This window comes from Artemia franciscana, chromosome 6, assembly GCF_032884065.1.
Source record: "Artemia franciscana chromosome 6, ASM3288406v1, whole genome shotgun sequence".
Classification (NCBI taxonomy): domain Eukaryota; kingdom Metazoa; phylum Arthropoda; class Branchiopoda; order Anostraca; family Artemiidae; genus Artemia; species Artemia franciscana.
This window is the reverse complement of record NC_088868.1, coordinates 5,297,899-5,312,665: the sequence shown is the minus strand read 5'-3', so window position 1 is coordinate 5,312,665 and position 14,767 is coordinate 5,297,899. Positions and strand designations below refer to the sequence as shown.

Below are 14,767 nucleotides of genomic sequence, written 5' to 3'. Positions count from 1 at the left end.
TTTTCTATTCTAGAAACACCAAAAATCAAAGAAATCTCATCACAATATTAAAATATAATTTGTTTACGCCACATCACCTTCCAACTGAAATACTATTCAGACTTTGATTACTATTTACATAAAATTATCTTGCAAGTCAAGCGTTTCTGCAATATCAAAGAAAGGAAGTTCAATTAATTTCCTTCGCGAAACCCCCTCCCCCGTATTAATTACCCTCCTCCCCTCAGAAAACCCCTCCCCATCCCACAGAAAAGAAAATTTACCTTGATAATTCCTTTTCAATAGAGAATCGAGTCTATAAGTAAAAAACAAGACAATGGGCTAAATCAATAAACCACAACCGTCAATTTTCCAATCATCATGCTTTCCACAATAGAGTCAATCCCAGACTGAATAAAGTTGTCTTATACCCTACATTAATATAAATTAATTAAATGGAACAGGGTTTCAAGTTTAACAAAACATACATTTATTTAACGCCGTCTAATATTTTCTGACAGTTTTTGGCTTTTTTCTTCTTTTTGTTAATGCCTGAACAAAGCATACAAAGAGGCTAGAAATATACTTTGTATAACAAACCATAAGAGAGAGGTTTTTTTTTTTATTCCGACCTAGGTTCACAGAGATGTTTTTTGTCTTGCACAGAATAAATTAATGTTTCACGAAGGAGGATAAATCGCAGAGCGGGCCGACATGAAGTCAGAGCGTTGCCAACTAAGAAAAAAAACAGGTAGATTTGGGATTCAAAATAAGAAATAAAAATACATATAATATAAAAATAATCTAAAACAAAATAAATCTAAAAACAAAATACCTAACAAAAAAAGAAAAAAAAAATTAAAAAAAAAAATTCCAACATAAAACGTTTATTGTTTGTGCTGAAGCATTACGAAAATTTGCAGCAAACCGTCATGTTCATAGAATTTGAATTTTTTGCCAAACTAGTTTTGACGTACAAAGCAGTCAGGTATTCGTATGTTGGCCAGTCCAACGGATAGGCTAAAGGTTTCACTTAGAGGAAGTACAAAGTACGTGAAAATAAAAGCACTGTCTGTCCCTGGATCCATCTTAGGTCAATTCATACATAAAAACAATCGATTTTATATCATGGTTCTGTATAAAAATTTCGTCGGTGTTGCCACACTGAACTGTAAAAATAAATAAAAAACTTCGATTTGGCAACGCTTTTCATCCGTAAAAATTCAAGCATTTAACAATATGTCAGTTTCCAACGACTAATATACCTTCAAATGAAAGCTAATCCTTCTGAAAATGCTTGATACCATTTTAATTTACGCGCATCCTTTTCTACCAAAAACTGTGTAACTGTATACGGGAGTCTTTTGCAATAAAAATTGAGGTTCCTGTTTTTCAATTTTTTGGAAACATATTTCGAAATTTCAACTAATTCCAAGTTAATTGTTTAATTAAAATCAATTAAATTAATTAACTAACAAAGTAAAATTAATAAAAATTCCAATTAATCAATCCCAACAACAAGATTTCAGTTTCATTGCCCTTGGTATTTCACGCCTGGATAAACAAGATACGTGTTATATGCTTCGTGCACAAAAACTACAAATTCAATTCAACTTCAATTTGTAATAGAAAAAGACCTTCATATGCAGTTAGTTTTCTTTCTAGCGGGCCTCAAATTTAAAAAACGCAAAAATTACGCAAAAAACAAATGGCAGCAAACAGTTTAAGAAGATACAGCCTTACTTTAGAGGTGTCGTTAGGAATCAACAGATTATTAATGCTTGACGTTTTATGGACAAATAGCTTCTTATCCAACAAATTTGATGTACTTATTTATTTCCAAATTTCAACGAGACAACGCTGACAAAAAAGTTATACCCAAACAACTTCATAGTTTTGATACAACCTAAAGTGAAAGAAAATAAAGGTTTTTAAGCTCGAATAAACTGAAAATGGGTCCGGAGGTAGAAAAAATACTATTATATTATTAGTACTTCAAAGAATTTTGACGCCTTGATGGACGATGCCTGTTCTTTACATAAAAACCACAAATTTATAGTAGGCCAATCAAATGACAAAAAAAGGAAAAAAAGAGGAAAAATGTCAATGGAGCTCAACTAAGATGAAAACCCTGGCTGAAAGATAGAATTTTTTTTCAGACTTTTTTTTAGATTATTTCGATATTTTTGTTTAACAACTTGTTAATCGTTTTCTTAACCTTGTACGTTATAGCAGGTTCGGTAACTTGCATAATTCACCTAATCTTTCAGGCAAGGCCAGAAAATAAATATTTGACTATATTTACCCGTTTAGGTAAATTTATTTTGATTATTATGTCTTCCCATACAATTTATAACTGTCTCTTCTCATGATTAATTAATAATAAAAGGTATTTTTTAATTTTTATAACATTATAAAAAAGTCACTTTTCTCTTCAGTTTTAACAGAGACAATGCTTTCAACTATTGCTGTACCCATTGATCTTTTACATAACATAAAATCCTCGTTTCCCAAAAATTATTATAAAAAACTCCAAAGTAGATTAGAAAATTATCAGGTTCTTTTTTATGTTTAGTTCTTTAATTTGGATGTTGTTAAGTTTTGGTTCCACATAAAACTTATTCAAACCCAGAATTAGGTCTCTATAAAAGGTACTAAGTTTTCTTTTTGCTCCAGTTAGCCCATGCATAGAAATATTTCTAAACACATGCGTCTATAGAAAAAAAGTTACGCATAAGAGAAATTTAGCGAAAAACCGGGTGAACGCTTTACATTAACAAATACATCAGTGTGAATGCTTAGGACATCAACGGGTATTTCTATTTTTTGCTCTAGTTAGTCAGTTGATAGAAATATTTTAAACACACGACATGTGCCAATAAAATAAAGTTACGCATGAGAGAAATTTCACCGCTAGCGAAATACGCTTAAAACGCTTTACATTAACAAATACATCAGTGTGAATGTTTAGGACATCAACAGGTGTTTCTATTTTTTGCTCTAGTTAGTCAGTTGATAGAAATATTTTCAAACACACGATATGCGCCAATAAAAAAAATACGTTACGATAAGAGAGATTTTTCTGCAAGCTAAAAAACGCGTGAAACGTTTTGCATTCAAAACACATAAGTGTGAATCTTAGAGATATGAACAGGGGATTTTTCGTAATTCTCCAATGACTAACTGATTGTTTTTTCGCGCTTCTCCAAATAATTAACTGATAATAAAAGAGATTGAAACTGCTTTTCCTAAATTTGCCGTTAACTTTCTCTAAGTACAATCAGATCAACCTCGTTGATTTTAAACAAGAATGCAACTTTCGTACAGCGTGAGTTGATAGGAGACTAGACAACGAAAAAAAAAACAAAAAATAGAATCCATTACAGTTAGGGTTTCAAATTACCAAAACCATAGGTGTCAGAGAACCACGAAAATCATATAAGGGGATTTATAACATTGCCCCTTGTGCCCTCTACTTATGCAACAACAGCCCCAGCTTCACTTCTTGAATCAGGTAGGGGTGGAGCAAAACTCCACTGTCCCGTATAGGGGTCATAGACTTCAACATCAGAAACTGTGATCTGAGCACGATAAAAATTGACTTCGAGGGTTTGATCCCCTCCAATGACATACAAAAGACCGTTTGAAACTGCAACAGCTGGACTAGACCGACCAACAGACATAGATGGCATTTCTTCCCATTTATTCTGAAATAGAGGAAAGAACTTAAAAATGCGGAATTGTACAGAACGAATGGCTAAGTTAAAAAACCAATTATTTTCTTCAAAAAAAAAAAAAAAAAAAAAAAAAGGAAAGATATGACACGTAAAATACCTTTTTGATTTGGTTTTAAACTACATTGGTAAAAAAAAAGTTAATGATTTTGTATGTATACTTATGCGTTTATTAAAAGAATAATATACTTAGTGACATTTCTATATACTGATGAGCTTATAAAATGACTAATCGGCATCGTGAAATTTCCATAAAGCTATTTAAATTGTCAAATAAAAATCCTCAGAAGATCAATCAACTTGGTTCTGTGTAAATCTTCCAAAATTTTTTATGATCCGTCCTAACCCTCATCTACGAAAATCTGACGTTTGTCATCAGAGTCATCAGAGAAACCTGCACTCCCCCTCCCAAAAAAAATATACTTTTCATTCTAATTGGATTTTTATATATAATACTAGCTGTTGGGGTGGCCCTTCGTCACCCCAACACCTAGTTGATGGGGGCACTTCGCCCCCCCCCGCACGCGTAAGTCTTTACGCGCCATTGTAGTTGTGTCCCTGTGTCCCACCTGTGAATATATATATATATATATATATATATATATATATATATATATATATATATATATATATATATATATACATATATTTTTAACTACATAAAACTTACAAATATACAACATTCTTCGATGTCCCATTGTCTGTGCATACAAATAGATTGTCAGGTTTACCGACTCTTGAACATACAACATAAAATTGTCCATGGGAAAAACAATCCGTATTCAGATCTATACCTAATTATTCTAATGATTGCCCTTGAGCTTTGTTGATGGTGATTGCTAATCGAACATTCCCTGTGTCCCCGTCGTCATTTATATATCCCCCTGTGCCCCCGGCGTCCCCGTTGTAGTTGTGTCCCTGTGTCCCGGTCGTCATTTATATTCCCAGTATCCCCGTCGTCATTTGTGTCCCAGTGTCCCAGTCTGTAATTTTTCTTTGAGCGTCCCGGTCGTCATTTATATTCCCTGTGTCCCGGTCATCATTTGTGTCCCGGTGTCCCGGTCTGTAATTTCGTCAGGTGACAAACATGACGTCAGTCGACACACAACTTCATGACGACATACAGCTCAATCCTTATAATGAATCAGTCGAAACACAAACATGACGTCAGTCGACAGAAGACACACAAACAAACAACTTATTTTTATATATATAGATTTAGGGATTTTTTTTATGTATGCTTATGAGTTTATCAAATTAATAATGTGTTTAGTAACATTTTCGGGCAGTTTTTTCAATTGGCAAATGAAAATCATTGAACGATCTTCCAATCTTATCTTGTGTAAATATCCTAAAAATTTTTATGATCAGACTTAACCTTCACTCTACGAAAATCTGAGATTCGTAGAAGTCCTCTTATCGAAAAAAAAAAAAAAAGAAAAAAAAAGAAAAAAAAAAAAAAAATGAAGGAAGCTCTCCTAAAGAACTTTAGGAATCAGAATTCCAATTACTTCATCTAATGAACTCTCTTATTTAAAAAAAGAAGCAACCAAATATGTGTTCTATTACACTAAAGAAATGACACTGCAAGAGTTAATTTGTATGGAAAATTTGTATTAATTAATACAATTAATTTGAGTTAATTTGTTAAAGTTAATTAATTTGAGTTAATTAATTAAAGTTAATTTGTATGGATTCTGGTTGACAAAGTAAACTAGGGAAGAAGTTTTCTCCTAACATTAGAGCTTTCTAAAACCCTCCTTTCACCCTGATTCAAAATTGTCAGAAAAATAAGGTGGTAATGGTTGAATTACTTCTATTAGCGTAAGACAGATGAATGTCTATTTATATTTCTTAAATGTTGGTCAATCAAATGTAGTTCACATCCCCAAAATTTTGAACAATACCTTTTTGGAAATTTTCATTGAAAAATGCCTTTTTTGGTAATTTCACTGAAAAAATGACAAATTTGCCCCCCCCCCTAAATTTTCGTGACTTGATACCACTGCATCCAGGACAATTTTTTATCATTCCTAATCTTTCAATATTACGTGTAAAGGGAAACTTTAAACCCGCTGTATCCATCAATCTGCGAAAACTTAATCCTATAATTTGTAATTATAGGATGATAAAAAGCTCGAATTAAGAACTATATTCATGGTATTAATCATGACACTCAGGTTTTCTAAAAAAAAGAGCATTTTATGCTTTTATGAAATGTTGTGTTTAAAGAGTTGAATAAATAGCGTAACAGCCTATATTTCTCTACAAAATATATATCTTTTTTTCAAAGTATCAAAGTTTCAAGTTTATCAAAGTATATTCTTACGTATAAAGTATATTCTTAATAATAGTTTTCTCAAGAACAAAATTAAGCTTTAAAATAAAACCTTCATTTAATTTTTTAAAAAAAATATTTAAAATTAAATCTATAAGACTTTTAAAAAAATTAATTTTTTTTTAAAACTTAAAGATAAAATTAAAAAAAAATTAAAAAAAATCTTTCTTTAATTTTTAAAATAAATTTTAAAATGCCTCTTATTGTAATACGTGATATATCTTGAAGCTCAATAAAATTTGAATATAAATAATAAAATAATATAATAATCTATAATAATTGCTATAATAATTTTATGCTATAATAATTGCTAATATCAATAATAAAATAATCTATAATTTGTCACGCGTGATACATCTTGAAGCTCAATAAAATTTGAATATGAATAATAAACAATAAAATAATCTATAATAATTGCTAATAATCAATAATAAAATAATCTATAATTTGTAATACGTGATACATCTTGAAGCTCAATAAAATTTGAATATAAGTAATAAAATAATATAATAATCTATAATAATTGCTGTAATAATTATATGCTATAATAATTGCTAATAATCAATAATAAAATAATCTATAATTGGTCACGCGTGATACATCTTGAAGCTCAATAAAAATTTGAATATGAATAATAAATTAATCTATAATAATTGCTAATAATCAATAATAAAATAATCTATAATTTGTAATACGTGATACATCTTGAAGCTCAATAAAATTTGAATATAAGTAATAAAATAATATACTGACCTATAGTAATTGCTGTAATAATTTTGTGCTATAATAATTGCTAATAATCAATAATAAAATAATCTATAATTGGTCATGCGTGATACATCTTGAAGCTCAATAAAATTTGAATATAAGTAATAAAATAATATAATAATCTATAATAATTGCTGTTATAATTTTATGCTATAATAATTGCTAATAATCAATAATAAAATAATCTATAATTGGTCACGCGTGATACATCTTGAAGCTCAATAAAAATTTGAATATGAATAATAAATTAATCTATAATAATTGCTAATAATCAATAATAAAATAATCTATAATTTGTAATACGTGATACATCTTGAAGCTCTATAAAATTTGAATATAAGTAATAAAATAATATACTGACCTATAGTAATTGCTGTAATAATTTTGTGCTATAATAATTGCTAATAATCAATAATAAAATAATCTATAATTGGTCACGCGTGATACATCTTGAAGCTCAATAAAATTTGAATATGAATAATAAATAATAAAATAATCTATAATAATTGCTAATAATCAATAATAAAATAATCTATAATTTGTAATACGTGATACATCTTGAAGCTCAATAAAATTTGAATATAAGTAATAAAATAATATAATAATCTATAATAATTGCTGTAATAATTTTATGCTATAATAATTGCTAATAATCAATAATAAAATAATCTATAATTGGTCACGCGTGATACATCTTGAAGCTCAATAAAAATTTGAATATGAATAATAAATAATAAAATAATCTATAATAATTGCTAATAATCAATAATAAAATAATCTATAATTTGTAATACGTGATACATCTTGAAGCTCAATAAAATTTGAATATAAGTAATAAAATAATATAATAATCTATAATAATTGCTGTAATAATTTTATGCTATAATAATTGCTAATAATCAATAATAAAATAATCTATAATTGGTCACGCGTGATACATCTTGAAGCTCAATAAAATTTGAATATAAGTAATAAAATAATATAATAACCTATAGTAATTGCTGTAATAATTTTATGCTATAATAATTGCTAATAATCAATAATAAAATAATCTATAATTGGTCACGCGTGATACATCTTGAAGCTCAATAAAATTTGAATATGAATAATAAATAATAAAATAATCTATAATAATTGCTAATAATCAATAATAAAATAATCTATAATTTGTAATACGTGATACATCTTGAAGCTCAATAAAATTTGAATATAAGTAATAAAATAATATAATAATCTATAATAATTGCTGTAATAATTTTATGCTATAATAATTGCTAATAATCAATAATAAAATAATCTATAATTGGTCACGCGTGATACATCTTGAAGCTCAATAAAAATTTGAATATGAATAATAAATAATAAAATAATCTATAATAATTGCTAATAATCAATAATAAAATAATCTATAATTTGTAATACGTGATACATCTTGAAGCTCAATAAAATTTAAATATAAGTAATAAAATAATATAATAATCTATAATAATTGCTGTAATAATTTTATGCTATAATAATTGCTAATAATCAATAATAAAATAATCTATAATTGGTCACGCGTGATACATCTTGAAGCTCAATAAAATTTGAATATAAGTAATAAAATAATATAATAACCTATAGTAATTGCTGTAATAATTTTATGCTATAATAATTGCTAATAATCAATAATAAAATAATCTATAATTGGTCACGCGTGATACATCTTGAAGCTCAATAAAATTTGAATATGAATAATAAATAATAAAATAATCTATAATAATTGCTAATAATCAATAATAAAATAATCTATAATTTGTAATACGTGATACATCTTGAAGCTCAATAAAATTTGAATATAAGTAATAAAATAATATAATAATCTATAATAATTGCTGTAATAATTTTATGCTATAATAATTGCTAATAATCAATAATAAAATAATCTATAATTGGTCACGCGTGATACATCTTGAAGCTCAATAAAATTTGAATATGAATAATAAATAATAAAATAATCTATAATAATTGCTAATAATCAATAATAAAATAATCTATAATTTGTAATACGTGATACATCTTGAAGCTCAATAAAATTTGAATATAAGTAATAAAATAATATAATAACCTATAGTAATTGCTGTAATAATTTTATGCTATAATAATTGCTAATAATCAATAATAAAATAATCTATAATTGGTCGCGCGTGATACATCTTGAAGCTCAATAAAATTTGAATATGAATAATAAATAATAAAATAATCTATAATAATTGATAATAATCAATAATAAAATAATCTATAATTTGTAATACGTGATACATCTTGAAGCTCAATAAAATTTGAATATAAGTAATATAATAATATAATAATCTATAATAATTGCTGTAATAATTTTATGCTATAATAATTGCTAATAATCAATAATAAAATAATCTATAATTGGTCACGCGTGATACATCTTGAAGCTCAATAAAATTTGAATATGAATAATAAATAATAAAATAATCTATAATAATTGCTAATAATCAATAATAAAATAATCTATAATTTGTAATACGTGATACATCTTGAAGCTCAATAAAATTTGAATATAAGTAATAAAATAATATAATAATCTATAATAATTGCTGTAATAATTTTATGCTATAATAATTGCTAATAATCAATAATAAAATAATCTATAATTGGTCACGCGTGATACATCTTGAAGCTCAATAAAAATTTGAATATGAATAATAAATAATAAAATAATCTATAATAATTGCTAATAATCAATAATAAAATAATCTATAATTTGTAATACGTGATACATCTTGAAGCTCAATAAAATTTGAATATAAGTAATAAAATAATATACTGACCTATAGTAATTGCTGTAATAATTTTGTGCTATAATAATTGCTAATAATCAATAATAAAATAATCTATAATTGGTCACGCGTGATACATCTTGAAGCTCAATAAAATTTGAATATAAGTAATAAAATAATATAATAACCTATAGTAATTGCTGCAATAATTTTATGCTATAATAATTGCTAATAATCAATAATAAAATAATCTATAATTGGTCACGCGTGATACATCTTGAAGCTCAATAAAATTTGAATATGAATAATAAATAATAAAATAATCTATAATAATTGCTAATAATCAATAATAAAATAATCTATAATTTGTAATACGTGATACATCTTGAAGCTCAATAAAATTTGAATATAAGTAATAAAATAATATAATAATCTATAATAATTGCTGTAATAATTTTATGCTATAATAATTGCTAATAATCAATAATAAAATAATCTATAATTGGTCACGCGTGATACATCTTGAAGCTCAATAAAAATTTGAATATGAATAATAAATAATAAAATAATCTATAATAATTGCTAATAATCAATAATAAAATAATCTATAATTTGTAATACGTGATACATCTTGAAGCTCAATAAAATTTGAATATAAGTAATAAAATAATATACTGACCTATAGTAATTGCTGTAATAATTTTGTGCTATAATAATTGCTAATAATCAATAATAAAATAATCTATAATTGGTCACGCGTGATACATCTTGAAGCTCAATAAAATTTGAATATAAGTAATAAAATAATATAATAACCTATAGTAATTGCTGTAATAATTTTATGCTATAATAATTGCTAATAATCAATAATAAAATAATCTATAATTGGTCACGCGTGATACATCTTGAAGCTCAATAAAATTTGAATATGAATAATAAATAATAAAATAATCTATAATAATTGCTAATAATCAATAATAAAATAATCTATAATTGGTCACACGTGATACATCTTGAAGCTCAATAAAATTTGAATATGAATAATAAATTATAAAATAGTCTATAATAATTGCTAACAATCAATAATAAAATAATCTATAATTGGTCACGCATGATACATCTTGAAGCTCAATAAAATTTGAATATGAATAATAAATAATAAAATAATCTATAATAATTGCTAATAATCAATAATAAAATAATCTATAATTGGTCGTCATACATCTTGAAGCTCAATAAAATTTGAATATGAATAATAAATAATAAAATAATCTATAATTGGTCACGCGTGATACATCTTGAAGCTCAATAAAATTTGAATATAAATAATAAAATAATATAATAACCTATAGTAATTGCTATAATAATTTTATGCTATAATAATTGCTAATAATCAATAATCCTTTTTGGCCGAAGATTGTCCTTTTTGGCCAACCGTCTGGGGCTACACGGAAAGCAGGTCGTCCTTGTCCGGGTTGGGAGGATTTCATAAATAAAGATTTAAAGGAAATGGGAACTTCCTGGGAAGGTGTAAAGAGGGAGGCTTTAAATAGATTAGGTTGGAGGAGGAGCGTGCGTAGTTGTGTTGGCCTCAGGCGGCTTGGTGCTGCAGTGAGTTATTAGTAGTAGTAGTAGTAGTAATAATCAATAATAAAATAATCTATAATTGGTCACGCGTGATACATCTTGAAGCTCAATAAAATTAGAATATGAATAATAAATAATAAAATAATCTATAATAATTGCTAATAATCAATAATAAAATAATCTATAATTTGTAATACGTGATACATCTTGAAGCTCAATAAAATTTGAATATAAGTAATAAAATAATATACTGACCTATAGTAATTGCTGCAATAATTTTGTGCTATAATAATTGCTAATAATCAATAATAAAATAATCTATAATTGGTCACGCGTGATACATCTTGAAGCTCAATAAAATTTGAATATAAGTAATAAAATAATATAATAACCTATAGTAATTGCTGTAATAATTTTATGCTATAATAATTGCTAATAATCAATAATAAAATAATCTATAATTGGTCACGCGTGATACATCTTGAAGCTCAATAAAATTTGAATATGAATAATAAATAATAAAATAATCTATAATAATTGCTAATAATCAATAATAAAATAATCTATAATTTGTAATACGTGATACATCTTGAAGCTCAATAAAATTTGAATATAAGTAATAAAATAATATAATAATCTATAATAATTGCTGTAATAATTTTATGCTATAATAATTGCTAATAATCAATAATAAAATAATCTATAATTGGTCACGCGTGATACATCTTGAAGCTCAATAAAAATTTGAATATGAATAATAAATAATAAAATAATCTATAATAATTGCTAATAATCAATAATAAAATAATCTATAATTTGTAATACGTGATACATCTTGAAGCTCAATAAAATTTGAATATAAGTAATAAAATAATATACTGACCTATAGTAATTGCTGTAATAATTTTGTGCTATAATAATTGCTAATAATCAATAATAAAATAATCTATAATTGGTCACGCGTGATACATCTTGAAGCTCAATAAAATTTGAATATAAGTAATAAAATAATATAATAAGCTATAGTAATTGCTGTAATAATTTTATGCTATAATAATTGCTAATAATCAATAATAAAATAATCTATAATTGGTCACGCGTGATACATCTTGAAGCTCAATAAAATTTGAATATGAATAATAAATAATAAAATAATCTATAATAATTGCTAATAATCAATAATAAAATAATCTATAATTGGTCACACGTGATACATCTTGAAGCTCAATAAAATTTGAATATGAATAATAAATTATAAAATAATCTATAATAATTGCTAACAATCAATAATAAAATAATCTATAATTGGTCACGCGTGATACATCTTGAAGCTCAATAAAATTTGAATATGAATAATAAATAATAAAATAATCTATAATAATTGCTAATAATCAATAATAAAATAATCTATAATTGGTCGTCATACATCTTGAAGCTCAATAAAATTTGAATATGAATAATAAATAATAAAATAATCTATAATTGGTCACGCGTGATACATCTTGAAGCTCAATAAAATTTGAATATAAATAATAAAATAATATAATAACCTATAGTAATTGCTATAATAATTTTATGCTATAATAATTGCTAATAATCAATAATCCTTTTTGGCCGAAGATTGTCCTTTTTGGCCAACCGTCTGGGGCTACACGGAAAGCAGGTCGTCCTTGTCCGGGTTGGGAGGATTTCATAAATAAAGATTTAAAGGAAATGGGAACTTCCTGGGAAGGTGTAAAGAGGGAGGCTTTAAATAGATTAGGTTGGAGGAGGAGCGTGCGTAGCTGTGTTGGCCTCAGGCGGCTTGGTGCTCCAGTGAGTTATTAGTAGTAGTAGTAGTAGTAATAATCAATAATAAAATAATCTATAATTGGTCACGCGTGATACATCTTGAAGCTCAATAAAATTAGAATATGAATAATAAATAATAAAATAATCTATAATAATTGCTAATAATCAATAATAAAATAATCTATAATTTGTAATACATGATACATCTTGAAGTCCAATAAAATTTGAATCAAGAGTCGTCTGTCTTCTGAAGACAGCATAAAAATTTCAATGCTTTAATCTTAGAGATAATTTGCGTAAACAAAATAATAAAGTACATAAACATTAAGTAATTACAAATAATACTAACTCTTTTTACAATAAAATAAGTAAATTGATTATAATGCACCGTGACTTTGAATTAAATTAAAATTAAATAATCTCATTCTTATAAGTAATATAAAACAATAAACAAACAAAGAAATACTGTAAAAATAAAAAAATGAAAGTATAAACAAATAGAGATATATTGTAAATATATACGAACAAAAATCAAAATAAATGATAAAAAATAATAATATATAAAAATAAATAATAAAACAAAAACAAATGTTTGTTGGAGATAATGTTATTGTTTTGCAGTACTTCAATCGATAAAAAAATAATACACTTAGAAAACCAATAATAAAATCGATTATAAAATTTTTAATTGTAATTAAAATTTCCACATGCTAGAATCTGTTTTAATCCATGTTTGAAGATTGGGGAGAATAATGGGTTTACTAACTGAAATCGTTAGTTGACGTTAAAGACCCATCGTTGCTCCCCAAAATAGGAACAGACACTCCTCCTACAGCCCACTCTGTTCAGGGCTTGGCTAGTTATCCCACACATGAACGTCCTCCTAAATTTTGTCTTTAAGGAGTTGGTCAAAACAACAAGAGCTAAGAGCTCATATGGCACTTGTGACGAGGTCGGAAGAGCCGAGAGCTCATATGGTACGAGGTCGGAAGAGCCAAGAGCTCATTTGGACGAGGTCGGAAGAGCCAAGAGCTCATTTGGCACTTGTGAGAAGGTCAGAACCTAAAGTTAAACTTTATAGCACAAGATCCTTCTAAATATCAAATTTCATTAAGATCTGGTCACCCTTTCGTAAGTTACAAATACCTCAATTTTCAAAATTACCTCCCCCCTCCCAATTCCACCAAAGAGAGCAGATCCGGTCCAGTTATGTCAGTCACGTATCTTAGACAGGTTTCTATTCTTCCCATCCAGTTTCATCCTGATCTCACCGCTTTAAGTATTTTCTAAGATTTCCGGTCCCCCCAACTGTCCCCCCCCCAATTACGTTTGATCCGGTTGAGATTTAAAATAAGATATCAGAGTTACGAGGTCCTTCTAAATATGAAGTTTCATGAAGATCCGATCACTCCTTCGTAAGTTAAAAATACGTTATTTTTCTTATTTTTCAGAATTACCCCCCCCCCCCCCCGCAATTGAGCGGATCCGTTCCAATTATGTAAATTACGTATGCAAGACTTTTGCTTATTTTTCCAACCAAGTTTCATCCCAATCCTTCCAATCTAAGGGTTTCCCATCATTTTAGGTCTCCCCACCCCAAACTTCCCCCAATGTCACCAGATCCGGTCAGGATTTAAAATAAGAGCTTTGAGCCACGATATCCTTCTAAAAATCAAATTTCATGGAGATCCAATCACCCATTCGTAAGTTAAAAATACCTCATTTTTTCTAATTTTTCAGAATTAACCCCCCCCCCCCAACTACCCAAAAGAGAGCGG

The 14,767-nt window shown here is 26.8% G+C and overlaps 1 protein-coding gene across 1 annotated transcript in view; it reads right to left on the bottom strand.

Annotated features, from left to right (window-relative positions):
* Positions 1 to 2,976: 2,976 nt before the first annotated feature.
* LOC136027946 (actin-binding protein IPP-like) overlaps positions 2,977 to 14,767 on the bottom strand; it is a 67,411-nt gene continuing 55,620 nt past the window's right edge. The window contains exon 10 of the mRNA XM_065705417.1: positions 2,977 to 3,686. Coding sequence (XP_065561489.1) covers positions 3,456 to 3,686 — 231 coding nt within the window. The 3' untranslated portion in view covers positions 2,977 to 3,455. The remainder of the gene's footprint in view (positions 3,687 to 14,767) is intronic.